The sequence below is a fragment of the Arachis stenosperma genome, chromosome 3, assembly GCF_014773155.1.
Source record: "Arachis stenosperma cultivar V10309 chromosome 3, arast.V10309.gnm1.PFL2, whole genome shotgun sequence".
Lineage (NCBI taxonomy): Eukaryota > Viridiplantae > Streptophyta > Magnoliopsida > Fabales > Fabaceae > Arachis > Arachis stenosperma.
This window is the reverse complement of record NC_080379.1, coordinates 14,703,061-14,725,105: the sequence shown is the minus strand read 5'-3', so window position 1 is coordinate 14,725,105 and position 22,045 is coordinate 14,703,061. Positions and strand designations below refer to the sequence as shown.

At 32.9% G+C, this 22,045-nt stretch overlaps 3 protein-coding genes across 4 annotated transcripts; all 3 read right to left on the bottom strand.

Annotated features, from left to right (window-relative positions):
* Window positions 1–2,950: 2,950 nt before the first annotated feature.
* LOC130966311 (uncharacterized) lies at window positions 2,951–4,798 on the bottom strand. The gene is made up of 2 exons (XM_057891098.1): window positions 4,321–4,798; window positions 2,951–3,377 (listed from the first exon to the last, which is right to left on the bottom strand). Exons 1-2 carry the CDS (start codon window positions 4,771–4,773, stop codon window positions 3,081–3,083), a joined length of 750 nt encoding a protein of 249 aa, XP_057747081.1. The 5' UTR covers window positions 4,774–4,798; the 3' UTR covers window positions 2,951–3,080.
* Window positions 4,799–12,945: 8,147 nt separating this feature from the next.
* LOC130968580 (serine/threonine-protein kinase Nek5) lies at window positions 12,946–20,769 on the bottom strand. 2 transcript variants are annotated; one of them, XM_057893933.1, is made up of 15 exons: window positions 20,157–20,769; window positions 19,957–20,023; window positions 19,796–19,861; window positions 19,521–19,567; window positions 19,363–19,408; window positions 19,182–19,262; window positions 19,045–19,087; window positions 18,911–18,960; window positions 18,006–18,087; window positions 17,866–17,915; window positions 17,646–17,719; window positions 17,495–17,546; window positions 16,755–17,402; window positions 14,934–16,644; window positions 12,946–13,871 (listed from the first exon to the last, which is right to left on the bottom strand). In XM_057893933.1, exons 1-14 carry the CDS (start codon window positions 20,252–20,254, stop codon window positions 14,935–14,937), a joined length of 3,114 nt encoding a protein of 1,037 aa, XP_057749916.1. In that variant the 5' UTR covers window positions 20,255–20,769; the 3' UTR covers window positions 12,946–13,871; window position 14,934. The 2 variants fall into 2 exon arrangements, with proteins under 2 accessions (XP_057749916.1, XP_057749915.1); XM_057893932.1 differs by lacking the exon at window positions 12,946–13,871 and having other exon boundaries at window positions 14,745–16,644.
* Window positions 13,158–13,811, bottom strand: LOC130965544 (uncharacterized). The gene has a single exon (XM_057890303.1). The coding sequence runs from the start codon at window positions 13,809–13,811 to the stop codon at window positions 13,158–13,160; it is 654 nt and encodes a 217-aa protein (XP_057746286.1).
* Window positions 20,770–22,045: the final 1,276 nt, after the last annotated feature.

Sequence of the window (22,045 nt, the reverse complement as noted above, 5' to 3'; positions counted from 1 at the left end):
CTATCTTAACAACCTAAATCCACTAAATCTAGAAAATTGAGTGTAACCAAATTAAACTGACTGACTAAAATAGTTTGCATATAAAATACTTAAAATAGTACTCACGCCATCATCCCATCAGACTAAATCGTCATCCGTACGATGGGAGGTGGTGGAGGGACATCTGGCTGGGATCTGTGAGAGGATTCTGGCACCGCGGTGTCTGTTGCTAGAGGCGACGTCGTTGAGATGGTGGATTACTGAGCAAATGGAGGCAGCATCATTCAGATAGTGGGCTACTGAGCGGATGGAGGTGGCGTCGTCGAGGTAGAAGGAGCCATGTAGTTGGGGTTAGGGACCATGATGAACGGTTGGTTCGGTGTACCCATTGCCTGTGACATCACTAGGGTAGTCAGAGTAGAGGGGGATGACTGAGAAGTCCAAGGAGTACCAGTAGAAACCCTCCCTCTACCACAACCACGACCATGAGGCCAATCTGTGACACCTCTACCTGTCGTCATGTCTGTAAAGAGCATACCAATTAACACAAATCCTCCCACAATTATATTATTTGGAATAAATTTTGACATAACTTCCCTTAAAAAGGTGCTAACATTTATGATGATAAACCGCACAACAATCAAAACATATTCAAACACAAAATTTTACAAAGTTACAACCCTTGAATCTAAACCTAACTAATCCATTAGAGAATCTATTCTAAAACTTTAACACTACTAAAACATGCATATCATCAAGTATTGTTAAATATTAATGATGTTCTCTTTCTAATTCGACTCTTAGATTGATGAGATTAAATATTATCTCAAATATATTACTTCACATACTTTTATAAATTAAAATAAAAAAAAACTTTAAATTCTACTAGTTTGTACAAATTATTAGAATTTATTCAAGCTAATATTATAAATATGTACTTGTCTTTAAATTTAAGTTATATTAGGGATTATATGATTTATATTGTTAACTAATTAGTTGAGTACCTAATTAATTAAAATGTAGAACAATACAACAAATAACAACACAACAAACAATACAATTTAGAATCTATTCTAAACTTTCAATTTAAAATTAATTTAGAAGCTATTTTCATCAATGGTCATCTAATACCAAGTTAGAACCAAATTTAAGAAGTGGGAGAAGGGGTGCTACCTGAAAGGAGTAACGGTGACAGTAGAGGTGATGGCAACAACAGTGACAGAAGAAGCACCAACAACAGCGATTCCGGTTTAGATGATGAGAAGGGCGTCGGAGGTGGCTGTCGGAGGGAACGTTGAGGGAAGGAGAGAGAGAGAGAGAGAGAGAGAGAGAGAGAGAGAGAGAGAGAGAGAGAGAGAGAGAGAGAGAGAGAGAGAGAGAGAGAAGAAGGTTTGCAGTTCGAATTTAGGGCATACTTACTGTCAGATTTACTAGCAGATTTAAAGCTTCACAATTGACCAAAACACAACGTTTCACTAATCAAGATTATCGTCAGATGTATTCGCTTGTAAATTCAACGGTCATCGTGGTGCTAATTATTTTGCTTTTCCCTCCAACTATTACCGTTGGATTTATCATTAGATTTTGGTTTCGACGGTAAATCTTTTGCCCGATGAATTCATTGCAAAATCTACTGGTAAAGCCGCCGCTAAACCTGATGGTATTCTGTATTTTTCTTATAGTGCTACTCATCTCTCATCTATGCCTATTCTCTATCCCTCAAACCTCACTGGTCACTACCACCCTTACCACAACCGCAATCTGCAACCCTCACTCTCACCGGCGAGATCATGTCTCCATTTTCCATCGTGGCTGCCTCCTGTTGGTCTTCACTCTTCACTAGCGGACAACATCACAGCGAGTCGCGTCCCTTCCTTCATTCATAGTCGTCGTCGTCATTGCCTTCCTCCCCAACCATCTTCGACTTCCTTAGTTCGCAGCGCTCGCCTTATGTGATGTTGTTGCCTTCCTCTGTTGTAACATGTTCTGAATCAGACAATGCTCATGATATTAGATCTGCCTTTTTTTTTCCTCCTAATTTTTCATTTTTTTTTCAAATTTGTGGGTACCTGTAGAGATTTGGATATCCGACAAATACTGAGTTTCTGTTACCCTTCATGGATATGGGACAAGGACGTATAGTGTTTTGGGATCGCAAAAGAGGGACGGGGAGCATATCTCCATCTTCATAAGGACCCGTTGCCATCCCTAGTATGACCACACTAAAATCTCTCTTTTTTCTACCTTCGTATCCCCTTCTTTCCTTAAACCCGAACCACTCCCCCATTCCCTTCTCACACAATTTCTAAAATTGTTACTTTTAAATCACTATCTTTTAATCTCATCGCCTCCATTTCTAATATTCTCATCGAATGTAAGAGAGAAAAGAAAATAAGAAAATAGACAATGGAAATAGAAACAGAAGTCTATGCATAAAGAAAAGACAAAGGCAATACGATGAACAAATATCTCGTATTAATACAGAGTATGCAAAAATTTGCACCCAAAAAATATAACGTTGCAGTTTAACTTAATAATTATATCAGTAATTATTTTTACTGAATTGAATTTGTAACGCCAACGAGTTATAATTCAAATGGTATAGTCTCTCTATACTCATATGGAGCAGGTTGCAAATTCGAATTTTCCTATCTTTAATAAAAAAAATGAATGCGTAACATTAAAGTCATCATATGGAAACAAATAATCAGTTACTCTAACAAAAATTAAGTAAATTTAAAATTATGAAATGATTGAGTAAAAACATATTAATTCAAAGTATTTCATTAAAAGAAAGTTTAGGGACCAGCATTTTTGTTAAAATTTGGCCAATACTTAACCATTAAAAGAAAAATAGTTAATTCTATACCATTAGATGTCATTTCATACCATTAAAAATATTGATAATAGCTAATTAATGACTAAACATCACAAATTCTGCTGGCCTTAGTACTCCTCTTTCATTAAATCTGTCTCTGATCTAACTTTGTCCGGTTTTGTTTTTCCCTCACTCTAAAGACACAATCTTTGTCCCTTTCATATTTCTATCCCAAGAACCAAATACTATTTCTCCCTCCAAGTCTTTATCTATACTAAAGCATCTATTCATCTTGACAAAAGCCTAAGCCAGTGGAATCCCATTTATTATGGCCATCAGGATCGGACATAGTGACATCCAAAATGTTGCACCGAACATCCCAATGCATTCTCCATATAAACAGGCCACCTAGCTTCTTAAATTTCGCCCTTATCACTGAGATCTTCGCCATGAAGTCACCCCTCCCGAAATGGGTATTCTTGATCGGATCCAGAACTCCTCGAATTTGTTCCAATGACGTTACATTGTGATGATCCATCTTGTTATTTGCTCTCTCTTCCCTTTCAAACATCATCTTTACCTGTATTAACTTACACGATGAATACCTCTTATTATCAAAATTTATTATTTTTATTATCAATTAACTATCAATATTTAAAAATATTAAATAAAATATATTATTAAATTACTAAACTAAAAAAAATAGACTAAAAAAATTGAATTAATGACTAAAAACAATAAATTTTAATGACCTCTTTTAACCTTTCTCATTATTTAAAACAATATAAATATACGGTAATTTTAGATAAATAATAATCCAAAATTATTTTATTTAATTTTAAACATATTAAATATCTATTAAAATTAGCCATCAAAATTAATTACTAATATAAAATATATATTAAAATATAAAATATACATTAAAAATAAATTAAATAACACATATTGGTTGATTTTGGTAGCTGATTTTAATATATATGCATAATATTTTTTATTTAATTTAATAACTATAATTTCATGCATGTAACATCTATAATGTTAGAGATATAGTCATTTATGTATCTCATCTTATCAGCTAAAATTTTTGAGAGAATATTTTCTTGACAAGGTATTAAGATTTTTACAACTTAAATAAAAATTTAGAGTTCGATCTTTTATAATTCCAAAAGAAAAAATTTTAGTATAAGATAAATAAAAAAATTTATGCAAAAATTTACATAAATTAAAAAAATTTATTGTGTGAAAAAATATATTAAAAATATAATAATTTATGTAACTAATCCTTTCTCTTTATACTTTAATTTAAAAAAAAAAAGTAATTTCATAAAATATAATTATTACACACATGCATGCTTATTACATCTAAAATTATATATCAAATAATTCCAGCAATAAATAAAAAATACAAAATAAAAAAACGTAACAAAATTGTCTCCTATTATACACATATATATAAACTAATCAAGCTTCTTATATAATTAGACAATTCTAAGTGCCTTATAATAGATTCTTTTTCTTGTTACCTTCATGCTTCCCACATGGATGGGACCATTCACCACGGTGGCCCAAACCTTAGTAGTGTCGTGATAATACACAGACACATTTAATGAACCAATAACCAAATCAGCATCGTTTGGGTTTGCTATGATAATTTTAAGGGGTTCATTCAAGGTGTAATTGAAACAATTTTCTCCCGTAGGATTGGAATAGGAGGCACTGAGGACTAGAGAAAATTGTGATTGATGAGGTCTTAGGAAAATCCAAAATGTGCAAAAGAAAGAAACGGAAACTACTAAGATTAAAGCAGCAATGATGATAACCCAACGCTTTCTACGAAAAGCTTCAATGATGGATTTGTAGAAAGGATCATTATCATCAGCTTCATCATCATCAGATGGTGGTGGGTTAATAGTGATGGTGCTTGTATTTGAACGATGAATTTCATATGGGTCGGTATTATTGGTGTCAATTTCCATGATATGAAGGATTATTGTTATTGGTATGTGGATGAATTAAGATTAATTGGCATAATAATGAGACAAATTAAAATATAAAATAGAGGTGTGTGTTCTTTCATGCAAACAAAATAGTAGACCAAAATATAAGGAACGTAACGAATCAAAACATCTTTGGTTTAATTTGTTTGTCGTAAAATCCCATGAGAGCATATAGGATTATTCATTGCATATTAATATATTATATTCCAGTCAAATATTCTATGTGCGGATTATTCTTTCAAACACACAACCAATGAGATCTTTATAGGTGGATGGGTTGTTTCATATATCATCAATTATGTTACTCTAATTTTTGCATAATTTTCAAAGCGTCTTTTTTTATTTATGTAAATAATTAACAAAAACATATTAACATTTAAGCAAATAAGAGAATCAAGAATGAGTGTTTTGTAAATCCTGTTAAATTAGTAAATAATTAGTTAATAAATTAAATTTTAATAAAAAAATTAAATTAAAAATGTGAATATTATACTAAATTAGGATAGAGCTCTTTAAAACGAGAATTTTGATATTCATTTCAGAGAATTTAATCCAAAATTGAGTCAAAACGAATTGAACCGAACAAATCGAACCCAAAAATAGGCCCAAGGCCCAATTTAGCCCATTAGCCTTTAAGGGACACAGCCTTCCATTCCTCCCTCATTTCAATTCCACGCTGCAATCATTTGGGGGAAGGGGAAGAACATTCAAACTTCCAAACCCTTAATCAAAATTCAAACCACCACAACTTCTTGTTTCGAACTCCGATCGCCGCATTGTTTATGGCCACGCGTCCAGCGCATCGAACTCTACAATTCTATCAGATAAATTTCATAGGTAAGCTTCAATTTCACTCCAACCTCTCTATCCCTCACTTTTTGAAATTAAAGAGAATCTTCTAAATTTAAGAATTGTTGATTTTGGTTCTCTAAGTTCAATCTAGCTTGTGGAGTTTGTTGGACTTGACTTTCTTGGTCCGTGGGTACGGTAAGGATTATTAACCCAAGTTAATTTGTTGAATTAGTGTATGAGTATTGAATTTTATATATGGGTATGTGAAATTAGGTCTGTATACATATATTGGAGTTTGATTTTGGGCATTGAAAGGATTGGTAGAGGATTAGTGTTGATGCTTTGGTGATTTTGGACCTTGGAGCTGTGTTTGGCTTAGTGGGTTGCCTTGGACAAACGTGAAAATCGGCTAATGTATGATTTAGGTTTCGTGTATATAATATATAATGTTGTGTGAAAACTTAGGCTAGAGAACCATAGGATAAGCTGTAATGATTATGTGTATGAATGTTTAGTAATAATGATATGAATTGAGCATGTGTGGTGTTCACTTGATTTTTGTTGGTATTGGAATGATGAATGATGATGTGATGATGTTTGAAGAACTTGTGACCATGGCAATATGCATATATAGATTGATATGTTGGTGTTTGTTGTCAACTTGTGAAGTTTAGGTTGAAGTGAGATGTTATTGAGTTAAGAAATCGTAGGATTGCAAAGATTGTTGTGATATTGTTAAGGGTAAGTTATATTGATGATTATAGGTATGATGGATTGGGTTGGAATGAGCTTTAAAAAGAAAATGAGGTTTTGAAACTTTTGTGAAATTTGGTTTTTGGCCGAACTTTGACGACTCATAACTTGGCTTCCAAACTCCCAAATGGTTTCAAACTTATTTTGTATGAAAATTGGTCCGTGAAGTTTACACCGTTCAAAGAACGGAGGAAAAATGATTTAAAACGGAAAAGTTATGTGCGTTGAAAGTTTAGGATTTAAAATGGCAAATCTGCAGATTTTAGACTTGGTAAAATTTTTGGAAAAAACATACGCCCATGTGTACGCCTGACATGAGACTTTCGCGTGCGCATAACCCTCATTCGCATAAGGTAGCTACTGCCTCTTGCGTATGCGTGCGCGAACGAGCCTATGCGTACGCGTAATGGGCTAAAATTCGCACGCCCACGCGTACGCGTGGCCGACGCGTGCGCGTGACTTGAGGTTCATGCGTACGCAAGATCCTCATGCGCGACCATGTGCTACTGCCTGGCGCTAATGCGTACACGTAATCAGGGGATGTGTACGCGTCTTGACCTAAACGCATACCCACGTGTACGCGTGGCCCCTGTTTTCTGCAAAACTGGATTTTATGTTTTTAAATCAAATTTCTGACTTCTAAACCTCTATTCTCATCCTTTTAGTTATAAAATATAATACTAAGCCTAGTAGTTAGTTAAAGTTAGGAAATTGAGGTAATTTGGAGATGAAGAAAAGGGGTAAACATGATGAATTATAAGAGAATGATGTAAAGGTTAAAAGAAGTTAAGATGCCATGGCTATGATGAATGATTATATAATGAATATGAATGGTTATGAATATTATACGGCTTATAAATTTAATGATATCCGAGATACGAGTTTTCCTGGGTAACAAAACCATGGCTTGCCACCATGTGTTCCAGGTTGAAACTCGTTACTCTGTTGACCCTACGTCGTAAGGGTGACCGGGCACGTATAAATTTCTGGGAATGGATATCCCCCATTTAGTAAGTTATATATGAATGAATGAATGTATGAATTATGAATGAAATGAAAAAAACTATGCATATACTCATGGGAATGTGTAACGAGGGACAGTTTAAGGGTTTTGAACTTATCAGGTTGGCTGGATAATCGACAGATGAGCCTCATCAGCCATAGGACAGGTATACATCATGTGCATTCTGTTTGTTTTGTCTGCTATGCATTACTTGAGATTGCCTAACTGAGTATATATTATACTAATTGTTATATTTGCTACCTACACTACCTGTTTTCTATTTGTGTTTGAAATTGTTTGGTGGTCTGTCTCTGCTAAATCATTGGTGATGGAGGAGTGGAGGAAAGGTGGACCGGTTTGGTGATAAAGTTAGGTTTAAGTAAGTTTAGAATTCCTTAGAACACCTACCCTTTTTATGGTTTTTGTTTAGAATTTAAGTTTTATAACTAAGTGTTGGCATTCTAGGATTGCCTCTAGCATTCCCAATACATTATATATTATGTGCGTGGCACCTTTACCATGCTGAGAACCTCCGATTCTCACCCCATACTGTATTGTTGTTTTCAGATGCAAGTCGAGTGGCTCCTCGCTAAGCGTCTGGACTTCTGAAGCGGAGTAGTCTCTGGGTTTATTTGATGTACAACTTTATATATATATATATACACACACACACACACTTAGCTTTCTCTCTAAGAAACTTGTTTATTTTGTCCCTCCTAGAGGGTTGAGGAGAGTTAAGTTTTCAGTTATGTATTTTGGATTTTCGGGATATGTATATATATGTAAGTATTCTCCGGCCAGTTTTAGTTTCGTAGGCTGAGTTAGGAGCTTGTTATTCTGTATTTTTGACCCTCCATTTCCGTTTTCTACTTAGTTACATCTATGATCTCTAGGTTTCTTAGCACGCAAGCAATTTCGTTTCTTGAGCATTGCGCTTTTATTTTTGCGATTTTATTTCACTTGTTTTTTTCTCTGTTTTTTTCTTGAGCACGCAAGTAATAGCCATCTCTATTTTACGATTTAAGCGTAAAATTCTGTGTAATAGGATGTTACATGTTTTCTCTTTCCTAAAAGATTATTTTACAAGGGTAGCCAGCTGAAAAATTATGTATATTTCTTTCTCATTTTTCCCTATCTTACATTTTCTTCCCTTAATGATAAATAATTTGATTGATTAGAAATGTAAGCCCAATCTAATAAATCATAAATATAAACATTGACATGCATATATATACATAGAAATTAGGGCAAAACACTAAAATAAGCCAATGGGAAGAAATTTTTACGTAAATCCGCCAAATCAAAATTTAGTTCATGAATCAACCAATGCATGTTTATATGTAGTTCGAATCAATTAGATTCGAATTCAATCTACACATAATTCGAATCATATTGATTCGAATTATACACAAAACTCACACACACACTAATTCGAATCAACTTGATTCGAATTACACACATACAATAATTCGAATCAAGTTGATTCGAATTACACCCTGATTTATTAAAAAAATTAATAATTTATTAAAAAATTTATTAAAAAATAATAATTTAAAATTAAAAAAATATATATTTTATTTCATGTATTAAAAAAAATCTAACAAAATATTTAATTACGAGACTTTTTTTAAATATTAATGAGCTATCAATTCAAATTCCATACAATACTCTTTTGTCCATTTTTAATAGCTCATGAATATTTTTTAATAAATTTTTTTAAATTATATGGTGAGATATTACATGATTCGAATTACGCATGGGAAGTTCAATCACTCTGATTCGAATTATACGGTGAGCAATTCGAATTCTATACAATACTCTTCTGCCCATTCTTGATAGCTCATGAATATTTTTTAATAAATTTATTTTAATTATATAAACCACAAAAAAATAATGCAAAATAATTTAAAAAATGACTTAAAAAATATTAGGAATACTATAAAAATTTGTAATGTTCTAATGATTTAGGTAAATACATGCATGTACACAAATTTTAAATAAAATACTCTAGATAGTCAATAATAATTTAAAAATTAAAGAAAATATTTTATTCCATCCAAAATAATTAAAAAATATATTTTATTCTATACAAAATAATTTAAAAAAATGGCTTAAAAATGTTACGAGTACTATAAAAGTTTGTAATATTCTAGTGATTTAGGTAAATACATGATAAAAATATATTTTCTTTAATTTCTAAATTATTAATGTCCTAAGTCATTGCAAATTTTTATAGTACTCCTAACATCTTTTAAGCCATTTTTAAATTATTTTGCATAGAATAAAATATTTTTTGTGGTATAATTAAAATAAATTTATTAAAAAGTATTCATGAGCTATCAAGAATGGACAGAAGAGTATTGTATAGAATTCGAATTGCTCACCATATAATTCGAATCAGAGTGATTGAACTTTCCATGCGTAATTCGAATCATGTAATATCTCACCATATAATTTAAAAAAATTTATTAAAAAATATTCATGAGCTATTAAAAATGGACAAAAGAGTATTGTATGGAATTTGAATTGATAGCTCATTAATATTTAAAAAAAGTCTCGTAATTAAATATTTTGTTAGATTTTTTTTAATACATGAAATAAAATATATATTTTTTTAATTTTAAATTATTATTTTTTAATAAATTTTTTAATAAATTATTAATTTTTTTAATAAATCAGGGTGTAATTCGAATCAACTTGATTCGAATTATTGTATGTGTGTAATTCGAATCAAGTTGATTCGAATTAGTGTGTGTGTGAGTTTTGTGTATAATTCGAATCAATATGATTCGAATTATGTGTAGATTGAATTCGAATCTAATTGATTCGAACTACATATAAACATGCATTGGTTGATTCATGAAATAAATTTTGGTTTGGTGGATTTACATAAAAATTTCTTCCCCTTGGCTTATTTTAGTGTTTTGTCCTAGAAATTACATAGTGAATTTTATGATGAATATTATTATATAATGGATAACGTGACTATAAAAAAAATACTTATTTAACTATATCTTTTACATATTGTCAAAATTTTATAACTATAATAATAATAACAACAGGTATTTTGGCAATCACCAAATTATATAACTAAATTAGTGTGTGTTTGGATTACAGTTTACAAATTGAGGTTTGTATAAAATTGATTTTGTAAAATTGATTTTGATCAAAAGTAAGTTAGTATTAACGTAGTTTATGTTTGGCAATTTTTATTCAAAATGGATTATAATAAACTAAATATTGTTTGGATTATATTATTCAAAATCACTTTTAGGTGAAAAATTACAGAAAAAGACATGAATTTAAATAATTATTTTATGTTATTTTATAATTTTATTTTAAATATTTAAATAAATTTTAATATTTTTTTAGTATTTTCAATATTCCTTAATACTCTAATAGGATTAATAGAATCATAATACAAAATAAAAAAATATTTCATGTAAAAAAAAATAACAATAACAATAAAAAAACTCATATAAATAAAAAAAATAGAAATTTTATAAAAAATAATAATATGGATAAGAGAGTATTAGAAAAAATATTATAAAAAAGACAAACATATGAATAATGAAGGATATAATTAGTACATACAACATAATTTTTAATCCAACGTAAAAAGTTAAATGAAAAAGCTAAAATTTATAATTTCTGATAAACATTGGTTTAACATCGAAACCACTTTTGCGTTTAAAGGATAAAAATATTGTCAAACACAAAAATAAAATGTTCAAAAAGCTCAAATGTACTCCTCTTTTCTCCAACGCAAATTTAAATACACCCTTAGTGAATTGAGCATGATCGATTCCTTTAAATAGTCTTTCTCTTTTCTTGGAATATAATAATAATACTAATAAAAAAGAAAAAGACAAAACGGACATTGGTCTTGACGAACGTCCATGACACAAGAAGATAACTCTTTGATGTCTTTGTCATGATTCCTGCGACTACTGCCCCTATCATAAAGAGTAGGAAAAGGAGAAGAAAGTCATTTCCATTTAGACGCGTAATTTAAACCTTTGTTGAGGGGTCCAGAGATCTTAGACGTCAAAGGTGAAAGGGAAGAAGCAAAATAAGTAACGGAATCACCTTAAATGCAATCAACAATAATTAAATATTGAAATACTACTAAGATTTTATGAATTTGCTATTGGTTTGTTTCAAGTTTAATTTCAGAAGACCTCATCACTCCCTTTGCCTCTTTCCTGGAATGCTCCAAACTGCAACATTAGTCATGGAGGTGTGTTCTTGTTTTATATAAGGCATATGTTATCAACTTAACTTTGATATATTAAATATTGTTTAAAAAAATTTACAGTCATTTAATTAATTAATTATATATAGTGACTCAATTATATCTGGTTTTTAAAATGATAGTTTATACAATAGTTGTGAAAAGTATTTATTTTGGCTAACAACTATTAAATTAATTATTAGTAAAATATATATTAAAATATAAAAATATACAATAAACATGTATCAAATAATGTATGTATATATGCATAAATAAATTATAATTAATTTAGTGATTAATTTTTATATGTAGATAATATTTTTTTAATATAATAATATATAATTAAATATATGTATAAAATTTAGTATTAAAATAAATTTATATTATTATTAACTTATTTTGTATGTTTATGATATTATGTTAACTCTATAATTGGACTAGATTTTGTAGAATTTATTATATTCTATTTGATAATAAATGATGAGGTCCACACAATATTCTATCTAAAAGGAGTTGGAAATAAAGGTTATCAACTTATCATATAAAGATGATCATATAATTTAGGGGGTGTTTATATATGAGGATGTTCTGTCTTTTCTATAATTAAGGGAGAAGAGTAGTTCTCTATTAAATTTGGCCACATAATTGATGTTCTATCTATTCTGTAATAATTATATCAAAGTCTTTATAGCGGTAATGTGCCTCAATTGGTTGGGTTTTCCTAATCAAGCAATGCCAAACAATTTTCTTCCACATTAAATACTCAGAACACAAAGAGAAATATCATAAATGTTTGATAACAGAAAAGAATTAGTTAAAATTTGTCTTATTTAATTAAATAAAATAAATAAGATAAATTCTGACCTTTTTGTTTTTTCTCTATAGCATTACCGAAAAAATATATGCACGTTAGAGTCATTATCCCTCTATGGCTCTATCAACTTTTCTATATCATACCTTGTAGCTATACAATCAAAATAACCATGTAATTTCGTTTGGTAGATTAAACAACCAAATTTTAACCCAAAAATTATTTTTTAAATAAATAAAATTATCTTTCATGCTATGCTCTGTTTCTCATTTGAACCTCATTTAATAAATTAATAGTGAAAGATGGCACATAATTAAGCTAGGTAAAACTTTTATACGAGAAAATTCATTTCTGACACTACAATTTTTATATCAACTATAGAATTAAGTACTCCAGTACATGCATGACCCAGAGAATTCAAAAGGTTCCATTTTCTACCAAGGTTGATGCTATATGACCAAATCATTTTGGTAACCAGGTTGGTTTAATAGATTGAGAATTGATAACTAGAAATTTTAGTTAAAAAGGAAGGAGAAGAAATGCTTAGTTAGACTATAGTTACAAAAATAACTTATTCACCTAATATTTCTTTTGATAGAAATTCAGGTGCAGTTAACTTCATGAGAAGTTGATAACTGAAAGTCATTAAATAATTTAACAGGTTTGACTAAATTATTATGTAACAACTCTCAACTATCAACTTCATATGAAACTAATTGCACCTGAGTTTTCACCCTTTCTTTTTCTACCATCAACTTTTGGTCTTCTTTTCAATCAATATCTTCTTCAGCCTCATGGCAATGCTTCCCTATACCCAAAAGCTTGCCACTGTCTTTTGGAGAGAAGAACCCCACATCAAGATCCCCACAGAAAACATCCAAGAACTTTTCCTTGCTTGGCAAGATTCCTGCTTCGAATCTCGCTCTAATCACCATTTTAACGTCGAAGTTCACCACTCCTTTGTTCCATTCCTTAACCATATTCTCCGGCACTTCCTTGCGCACGAACCTGGGCGAGTCCCTCACGACCAAGGACACAACCACAGTCTTGTTGGCCAGCTTCTCAAGGTACACAGGCTTTGTCGCAGCCACCGAGAGCCCCACCTGACCATAGTACACCAACACATTGAAATGGTCAAGCATCACTTCGATCTTCTTGTTGGGGTTCGATATGGCTAGTTCCACTTGGTACTTCCCTCTTAGTTGAGTGGTCGAGACACTGAAGTTGGAGACAGAGAATGAGGTGACTTGAAAGGTGGGTTCTTGTATGTCCATGACAAACCAAACTATGCTGAAGATCACCATCAAAAGAACAAACACTAAAACCAGAGCCAAAATCAGTTTCCGGATGCAGCCTCCATTGCCTGATGAGGTCCTACTTCTTGTGGCAGTGCTGGCACCATTAGTAGAGTGCTCGACATCCATTGGTTCTGATCTTCAAATAAGTGTGTGTATGTGCGCGCACACTTGTAGCCGAGTTTTAGGCTTAAATGGCAACAGACAAGTGTTGTTATGTGGGTGAAAGTGATGCAATGATTTAAAAGTGGAAAGGGTATGATGAAAGACAATGAAGGAACCATAAAGGTATATATATGAACACAAACCGCGTAGAAATGTGCTAACAATAAATAAATAAATAAATAAAGTACCTAGTTTCTAGGCATGTTCCACTGTGCCTTCAACGAAAAAATGGAAAAAAAGAGGGGAAAGGGAAACTATTGAGTTGCAAATGAATGTTTGACATCTGAATTTGGCTACAAAATGAGAACTATACAAACAAGGAGCCAAAAAGCAGTTAATAACTGAATATGTTCCTACAATTTTGTCTCTACCAATCATTCCAAGACCCTTTTTTATCAGCTTGAGTCAGTGAAGTGTCAGTACACGCATTTCTGTCTCTTGCTTTGCATTATATCACTCAATAAGACAATGACACCTACGAAACTCAGAGACATGATGGTTCATGGACATCCATCACTCAATAAGACAATGACACCTACGAAACTCAGAGTTTATTGTATATCTTTCTTAATAAAAATGACAGATAGACACTTATGACAGTTTATTTTTTTATTTTTCTTTCATTATTCTTATTAATTTTTTATACTTATATTTTTTATCGTTATATTTTTCTTCCTAAATTGTGTGAAAGAAAATGAGAGTAAATTAAATTTTTATAATTTATTCTTTTTCTTATATAATTTACCACCAAACAAAATACAAAAACAACATTAATTTTTGTATCTCTATTCTTTGTGTCTTGCCTTATTCTGTTCTTGAAACCAACAGAGACTTAAGTCCATAATGTGTACATTTTATCTTTAACAAATGTGCTGGAGGCACACAATGTCCATACAATTGACCGGAAGTTGATGTTATTAATTTTGTATGGTCACTATTTACAACAGCATAAAAGCATTGAAAGAATTACAATGATTGTTTTTGTACTCTTAAAAATTCAAGAGGAACTTGAATAGATATGAACTATTAAAAGCAAATTGTAAAACATCAATTATGAGCAAACTTGTTACGTGTGAACGAAGATACCTCATGAACCGCGTCCTCCGCATTCCTCGGACATCATTCCTTTAAGACTTCTTGCTAACCAAATCGCTGTCTCCCTTGGCGAAACCTTGTCTTTCCCGAAGGGCTTCAGAACAACTTGAAGTTCCTCCAATCTATTTTGCTGCAGCAACTCCGCAGACAATTCTAGGAGCTCTTCGAGTGCCTCGGCTCTCTGCCTGAAAGATTTCACATCCAGTATTTCCTTCGCCGGAGGTTTGTCTTCGGTTGTAGGAGTATCGTGTTTACTTAACTCGGTGGAATTAGATTCTGAAACTAATGAAACCGGGTTGCTTTCATCTTGTTCCTTAAGACCAGGATGATCAGACATACTTGATTTCATGCATGAAGCATCGTAGGAACTTGGAGATTTAACGGTTGGCAGAGTGCCATTGTCTCTTGTTTCAAACTGATCAGAAGTATTTGGTTTCGTGCTCGGAGGTTCAGAGGAACTAGAAGATTTCAATGTCAAAGGAGGGCTTGAATTTCTTGCTTCTACATCATCCCTCACAACATTGATGAACTTACCAACATCTAAATTTTGAACTCCTTTCTCAACAGATTCCTTAACTGGCTGCTCATTTCCAACCCGGTAACTGCTATGCCGTATTACATGGATGACATCAAAGGCCGGAGGAAGATGGCCAGCATCTGGCTTTTCCGGTGCTGGATTCTGCACAACAGTTCCTTTCTCTTGCAAGACTTTCTGGCTCGATAGCTTAGTAGATGTAATCAGTGGAGCAGTTTCAGACACTGATGATAATCGCTCCCTCACTGTGGATTTGTCATCCCCAGAGGACTTACACATGGGTTCCGGCTGACAAACGATTTCGGACTTACCTTCAGACTTCCTTAACGGAAGAACACCGCCATAAACCGGCTTTTCTGCAGAACTTTTAAGTGGATGTTGGATAGTTGTGGCTAATGTTATTTCCTTAGAAATATCATGATGATCTATGATTTCGTCTGCGGCTTCAACACGAGGGCCTACAGATTTATTATCAGATCCAAAGGAAACATTGATACTTGTATGTTTAACAGGAAGGCTATCTTCTGATGCAGAAGTAACCTCAGAATCTTCAATAGGGAGATCAAGACTTATCCTTGAATCCATTTTCTCATTACTATTAGTGTTCCGAAAACTCCAGGTAACCTCGCCTGTCTTGTTGCAAAAGTTTTCAACCTTCTTACAATGTGCACAGGTTGTAGGTGGGCATGATTCTGCACCTACATCGTGGAGTACATTCTCGCTATCAGGAAGTGTTTCTTCTCTCATGTCAATAAAAATTGTTGCATCATCATAAATTTCACATCCTTGAATAGAGACCGAAGATGATGCGGAATTACTGCTGTCTGTCTGCATTCCTTTGGAGCTTCGGCCAAAAGCCTTCTGAGGCTCTCTAGCAGCTGGTCTAGAAAGATGTGGTACATTGCCATTGGTCAACTGACGGCTAATGTCGGGCTCCTGAGCTGTTCTATTTGAACCTGACTTCCCATTATCATTTGTTGCATTCAGAACATCAAGCCCAACTGGCCTCATTCGAGCCGGAAATGAAGGTCGTCTAGTTAAGGTAGGGGGAGTCCTTTGCAATGTTCTATCAGGAAGTCCTTCTCCCTCTACTGGTTTGACATTGCCAGATGGCGAAGTCAAGTCGTGCCTAGGTTTCGCTTTTGGTGAGGACTCTGTCACTGGCAACTGCTAGCAAGCATAAACAAGAAACCGGGAAACCGGAAATATATTTCACTGTTAAGATAAAATCTTCAAAAAATAACTAGGACAGTAGATATCTTTAAATGCTACTGTACCTGATGCTTTGAAGGATGCAATCCTTGTATTCGTTTTACAGAGTCTGGGGATCCCTTTGGATGCGCAACAGCTGGGGACTCTACATTTGGCTTCAATCCAGGAGCTGTGAAATTGGGTTTTGGCAATTTGGACAACGTCTCTATATTAGTCTTCGGTGTTGATACACCACCAACCTTTATGCGATTGCCTCTCATCGGAGAAGTTGCTTCTCTAAGTTTTCCTTCTTTTAACGCCATCATTATACTTCTAATTGTTTTCGGCTGCTTAGATTCAATATTAGAACATGGCTCATTATAAGATGGTTTCGTCAGTTCTTGCTCAGTTGCTTTAGCATTGACATTATTAGAGCCGTTTTCTTCTTCAGTAGCCAGGAGATTCTCTGAGCTATCGTCATCAATTGATGCCATATCTGTTTCAGTGGCTTTGTTATGCTCAGGCACTGATGTTGCAATGTGTCTCTCATGTGACATCAAACTGTCTTTGTCACTGCTTGAACTAGTACTGCTTTGACTTTCAGCCATGTTTTTTCTAGAATAATTAACAGATGAAATCGGTTTTCCAGGAGAACATGATGTTGGAGAACTAAAAGACGGACGATATTGATCAACATAAGGTTGCAAGTAAGGGTGCTTTAACACTTCTGATGCCTGTGAAAAGTTTAGAGTGAGAATGTTTAGGATAAGCAATGATAATAAACCATTTTGATAATGCAAATTATTTATTTTCAAGAGAGCCTTACTGTTGGCCGATGCTCCGGACTTTTTCTTAGCATGCCCTTTATCAGTGTTTTCCTGTAGGAACACAAGTCAACAAAAACTAAGATTTTCGACATAAAAGACTACAAATAAGAATTGAACCAGCAGCATTAACATAAGCATATGGAAACTTACAAGGAAGGGGAATAACAAGGAGGCAACGGGCCAATAGAGGAACGGTTTATCTTGCTTATTAGTCCTGCCATATCCTGAAACACAATATACCATGTTACTAATATAATAGAGTCAACAGCAAAATAGATAACAGAACGAAAATGCATAGTTCATGGTGTATTTTTACAATTTCACATTTTATCAAAATCCTAAACATAAATTAAAAATAAAGAAATCTTACAAAAGCTTTAAAAGCCGGGCGATGAGCAGCCATCTCATATATACAGCACCCTGAACAGCATAAGAATGCCTTTTAATTTTTAGCCACAGCAAAACTACCAAACCGAGAAGTATCAGATGCTTGCCTCTAAAGATACATACCTAGTGACCAGATATCAGATTTGAATCCATAAGGAATATCCGCAAGCAGTTCAGGACACATGTAATTGGGAGTCCCGACCACCTGCATAAAAAAATTCACCACAATAACTAATTACACTTCGGGGTGACTGTTCTGTAAATAAATGTAATGCTAATCATAATGGTTACAGAGATGGTAATGTCATATTATCAAACATGAAGTTTCCTGCAGCATAGTCTTCCAGATGAATATTAAAAATTATAACAGAATTGATAAAACATGGAAAATCTAGTTCAAAATTCTCGTAAATAAATCTAGTACCACCCAGGTTTTTTGCCTAAAATAAATAGGCAAATACCTCCACTTATAAAAGTTTAGTGCCAATTTTAGTTCAAGTAAACACAGGCTTAATGCTTTGCATGAAACAAACATTAATACTTCTTTTTATGGTTAAAAGGAGAAGATAATTTAGCCAGATTCTGTTCAGCATCCATGGTTCTGTTCAGAGCTATTTTAGATATATGGTTAGAGAAAATTAAGTAGTAAGGTGCAAAGCTTCAAATAAATGTAAAAATGGGACAATGGTGTTAAGGAAAAACTTGATGCTTCGATTTTCATGAACGCACGAAGTAAGAGGGAATGAAAACTAGGAGAGAAAGGCCCGTGTCGTATCAGAATAGCTGTCTTCTTAGCGTAACTGTATGTCTTCGTACAAGAGCAAGACAGGGGAATAATATAAAAACGAAAGTGTCTACACTAAATCTGTAACTTATTATCAGTAAATGGTGTTATCATGCAGAATTCACCAATGTGATATAAGCTATATAGAACAAAGTATAGGATGGATCCTTACATCTTTTAAACTAAATAGTTCAGATTCAAGGAAGAGAAAGAAGAAGATGCAAATTCATTATTTCAGACATACCGATGAAGCCAAATCATCTGCTTTTAGCGTCTTAGCGAGCCCAAAATCCCCTATAATCAGGAAACACAGAAAAATTCAGAAGGGAGAATTAAAACTCTATCAACAATGTAGCCAAAGATGGTAGATAGACTCACCAAGGCGAACATCTTGGTCCTTGGTAAGAAAAATGTTGGAACACTGTTGGCAAAATCAACAAAACCAGACTAAATATAGATTACACGAAGAAGGCAAGAGAAGTGGACCACATAATTTGTTTCGTACAAGTGTATACCTTTAGGTCACGATGTAAAACGAAATTTGAATGAAGATATTCCACTGCCAAGAGTAACTGAGTGAACCATTTGCAGAGTTTCTGAACAATTTCAACAACTTCAACATGAGCTATAACAAAATCTAAAACTAATTTAATATTATAGGGAAACAATACACCGCGTACACATCCATCACAATACCTCCTCAGGAAAGTAAGCACCATTTGTTTTCTTCATCAATTCGGCCCTATTAAAAAAAATGAAAGAAAACCAGTAAATCAAGAAATTATGCACAACAAAATTATGAACTTTTAAGTGAGTCGGCAACAAGCTCATACATATAACCATAATAAACTTACATATCTCCTCCTTCACAGTATCCAGTAACAATACAGACATAGCAACCCTACAACAAAAGAATAATGCTTTAGCTGCTTAACTGAAAAAAGAAAAGAAAAAGAGTAATCAAAATTTTCCTTGTTTAGCAATTAGGATGATATATCATTATTAAAAAAGAAAATGTTATAATAGAGCAATACTGCAAAAATTTAACCATTTGTTGAAAAAGCAAACTGGACTATGATGAAAACACATCATATATTATATAGATATAGAAAGTGATAGGGTCTCTCACCTTCTCAACCCATGCCTCCTTGAATTCTACAATGTAAGGATGCTGGATTCTAGCAATAAGAGCCATCTACAAAGCCCAATGAGCAACAACAATGATCAAATCTCCAATTTCAAAAAGAACAATCCTGGTGTAAAGGGAATTACAAAAAACACCAAACTAACCTCTTGATGTGCAGATCTTCTGCATCTTTCAGTCTGCCTAGCAAGCCTGATTTTCTTCAACACATATCTGCAATCCCAATGGAAAACCAACCATTTTTCCATTAGATTTTATTTTATTTTATTTTTTCTAATCTTTTGAAGCTACCTATGAAGAAAGAAAAGCTAAACACTCAAATGCAGAAGAAAACGGGGATCATTACTTTTTCTTCTCAGATTTGTGATGAACAAGGATGGCAGCTCCAAAAGCACCTCTTCCGATCTGTTCCATGATCTCATACTGATCCATCCGAGACTCCATTGCGCTTGATCCCTCAAACCCACCAAATTTCAAAAGAGAAAACCCCAAAAACACCAACAAAAATCAAATCTTTCGGATATTGCTATGCTAGATACCAAATTCACACCATTCCCCACTTCTCAAAATCCTCACTTTTAGCATCAAAATGGAACCATTTCAAATAAAAAAACGAATCTTTCTTGAAACCATATAGTAGTTCTTCCCTCTACATTGCTTCCAAGTTCCACCTATTCCCTCATTCAGCGAACTGACCCACACCCTCACCACTAGTATGTAGTAACCATCATCGCAATGATAACAATAATAGTGGCAGTAATTGCATGCTCATGATTAATTTATTGGAACGGAGGAAATTGAAACTTGAAAGTTTCAACCTTTGTTGCGAAGTTGGAGATACAATAGAAGCCACAGAAAGGGGTCTATTGACAATGAAGCACTCTCTTTCTCTCTCTAAGTGTGTGACTCAGACACAGATGAAGAGAAAGATGAATGCTTATGGGTATGCTTAGGTATTAGCCGACAATCACAGCTGGTTTAACCATCTTACTAGCTTTCTTTTTTTTTTTCTGCAAAATTTCCTCTTTTTTGTTGGGTATCTAAACAAAATAAAAAAAAAAACAAACTAACTAAACTGAATGAAAGTAAATAATTTGCTTAAGGTTTTTATTAGGAGAATTCTAAATGACATAACTCTCATTAACCAAACTCCATTTAACACGAATTAATCTGCAGTTTTGTTTGCTTTACGACTAATTCATTTAAAATAGACATTTTAAGTTTGGCCAAGAGTTCTTTAATTTCAATAATTAGATCAGAAATATCAGATATGTCATTATAAACACTATAATGTAAAAGATATAAGATATTCAAACGATTAGTTTTACAGACAATATATTTGATGTCACACTTTTAAATTAGAATATGTCCTCTTCAAACAACAAATAATTCACATCTAAAAATAGATAACAAAAAAAATGCTATTCGAATAACTCATCACCCAACAGCCATTAGAATTTCTAATTATACATCTAAAATCAGCCACTTGCAAATCAAAAACTAGACTAACATTAGAATTAATTTTAAAAAAGTTACCTGACGAAGGTTTCCAAAACACCCAGTGATTTAAACATTAAAATAGAGAAGACTTTTCAGCATACAATTTTATAGAGTTAACCGTGATCTTAGCATTTGCTATCATTTTGTAATCAAACCAAAGACACCAACCATTTTTAATATCATTGCACCTACACTGAACATTTCTAATGTCATTGCACTTATTTCTCCACATTCATCACAGTCTCACTCCAAGAATTATTTCGTTACCAGGACATAACCTTAAGCAGTCAAGACACAAGAGACCTTCCACTAACTGAACAACTAAAGAATGATCCAACATTTATAAAATTGAAATAGATTTTTTGCAGTCCTACAATCAATGCTTCATAATTTCTGAAACCTCATTACATCTTTGATAAATGTTCGAATTAGATAGCTGCCGCTTGTAACAAAGAACTTTAGTGGGAAGAATATTGTGTAACCCAAGTCAAATGATAAACTTTATTTTCTCCGAAATATTAAGATTCCATAATCACTGCCAACTAGTACAAACATCCCAATTGAATTTTTTTCTTACAAAATATTTATAACTTTCTCTAGCATTATACATTTTAGCTGCTGCTGGCCACCATCTCTACCTGATATCCTCTCCAGCTGAAAATAAAAATAAAAATTGCTAATAATCTGCTTGATATCTGCAAAAAGCGAAATAGTTAATTTAGACCAATTTCAAGA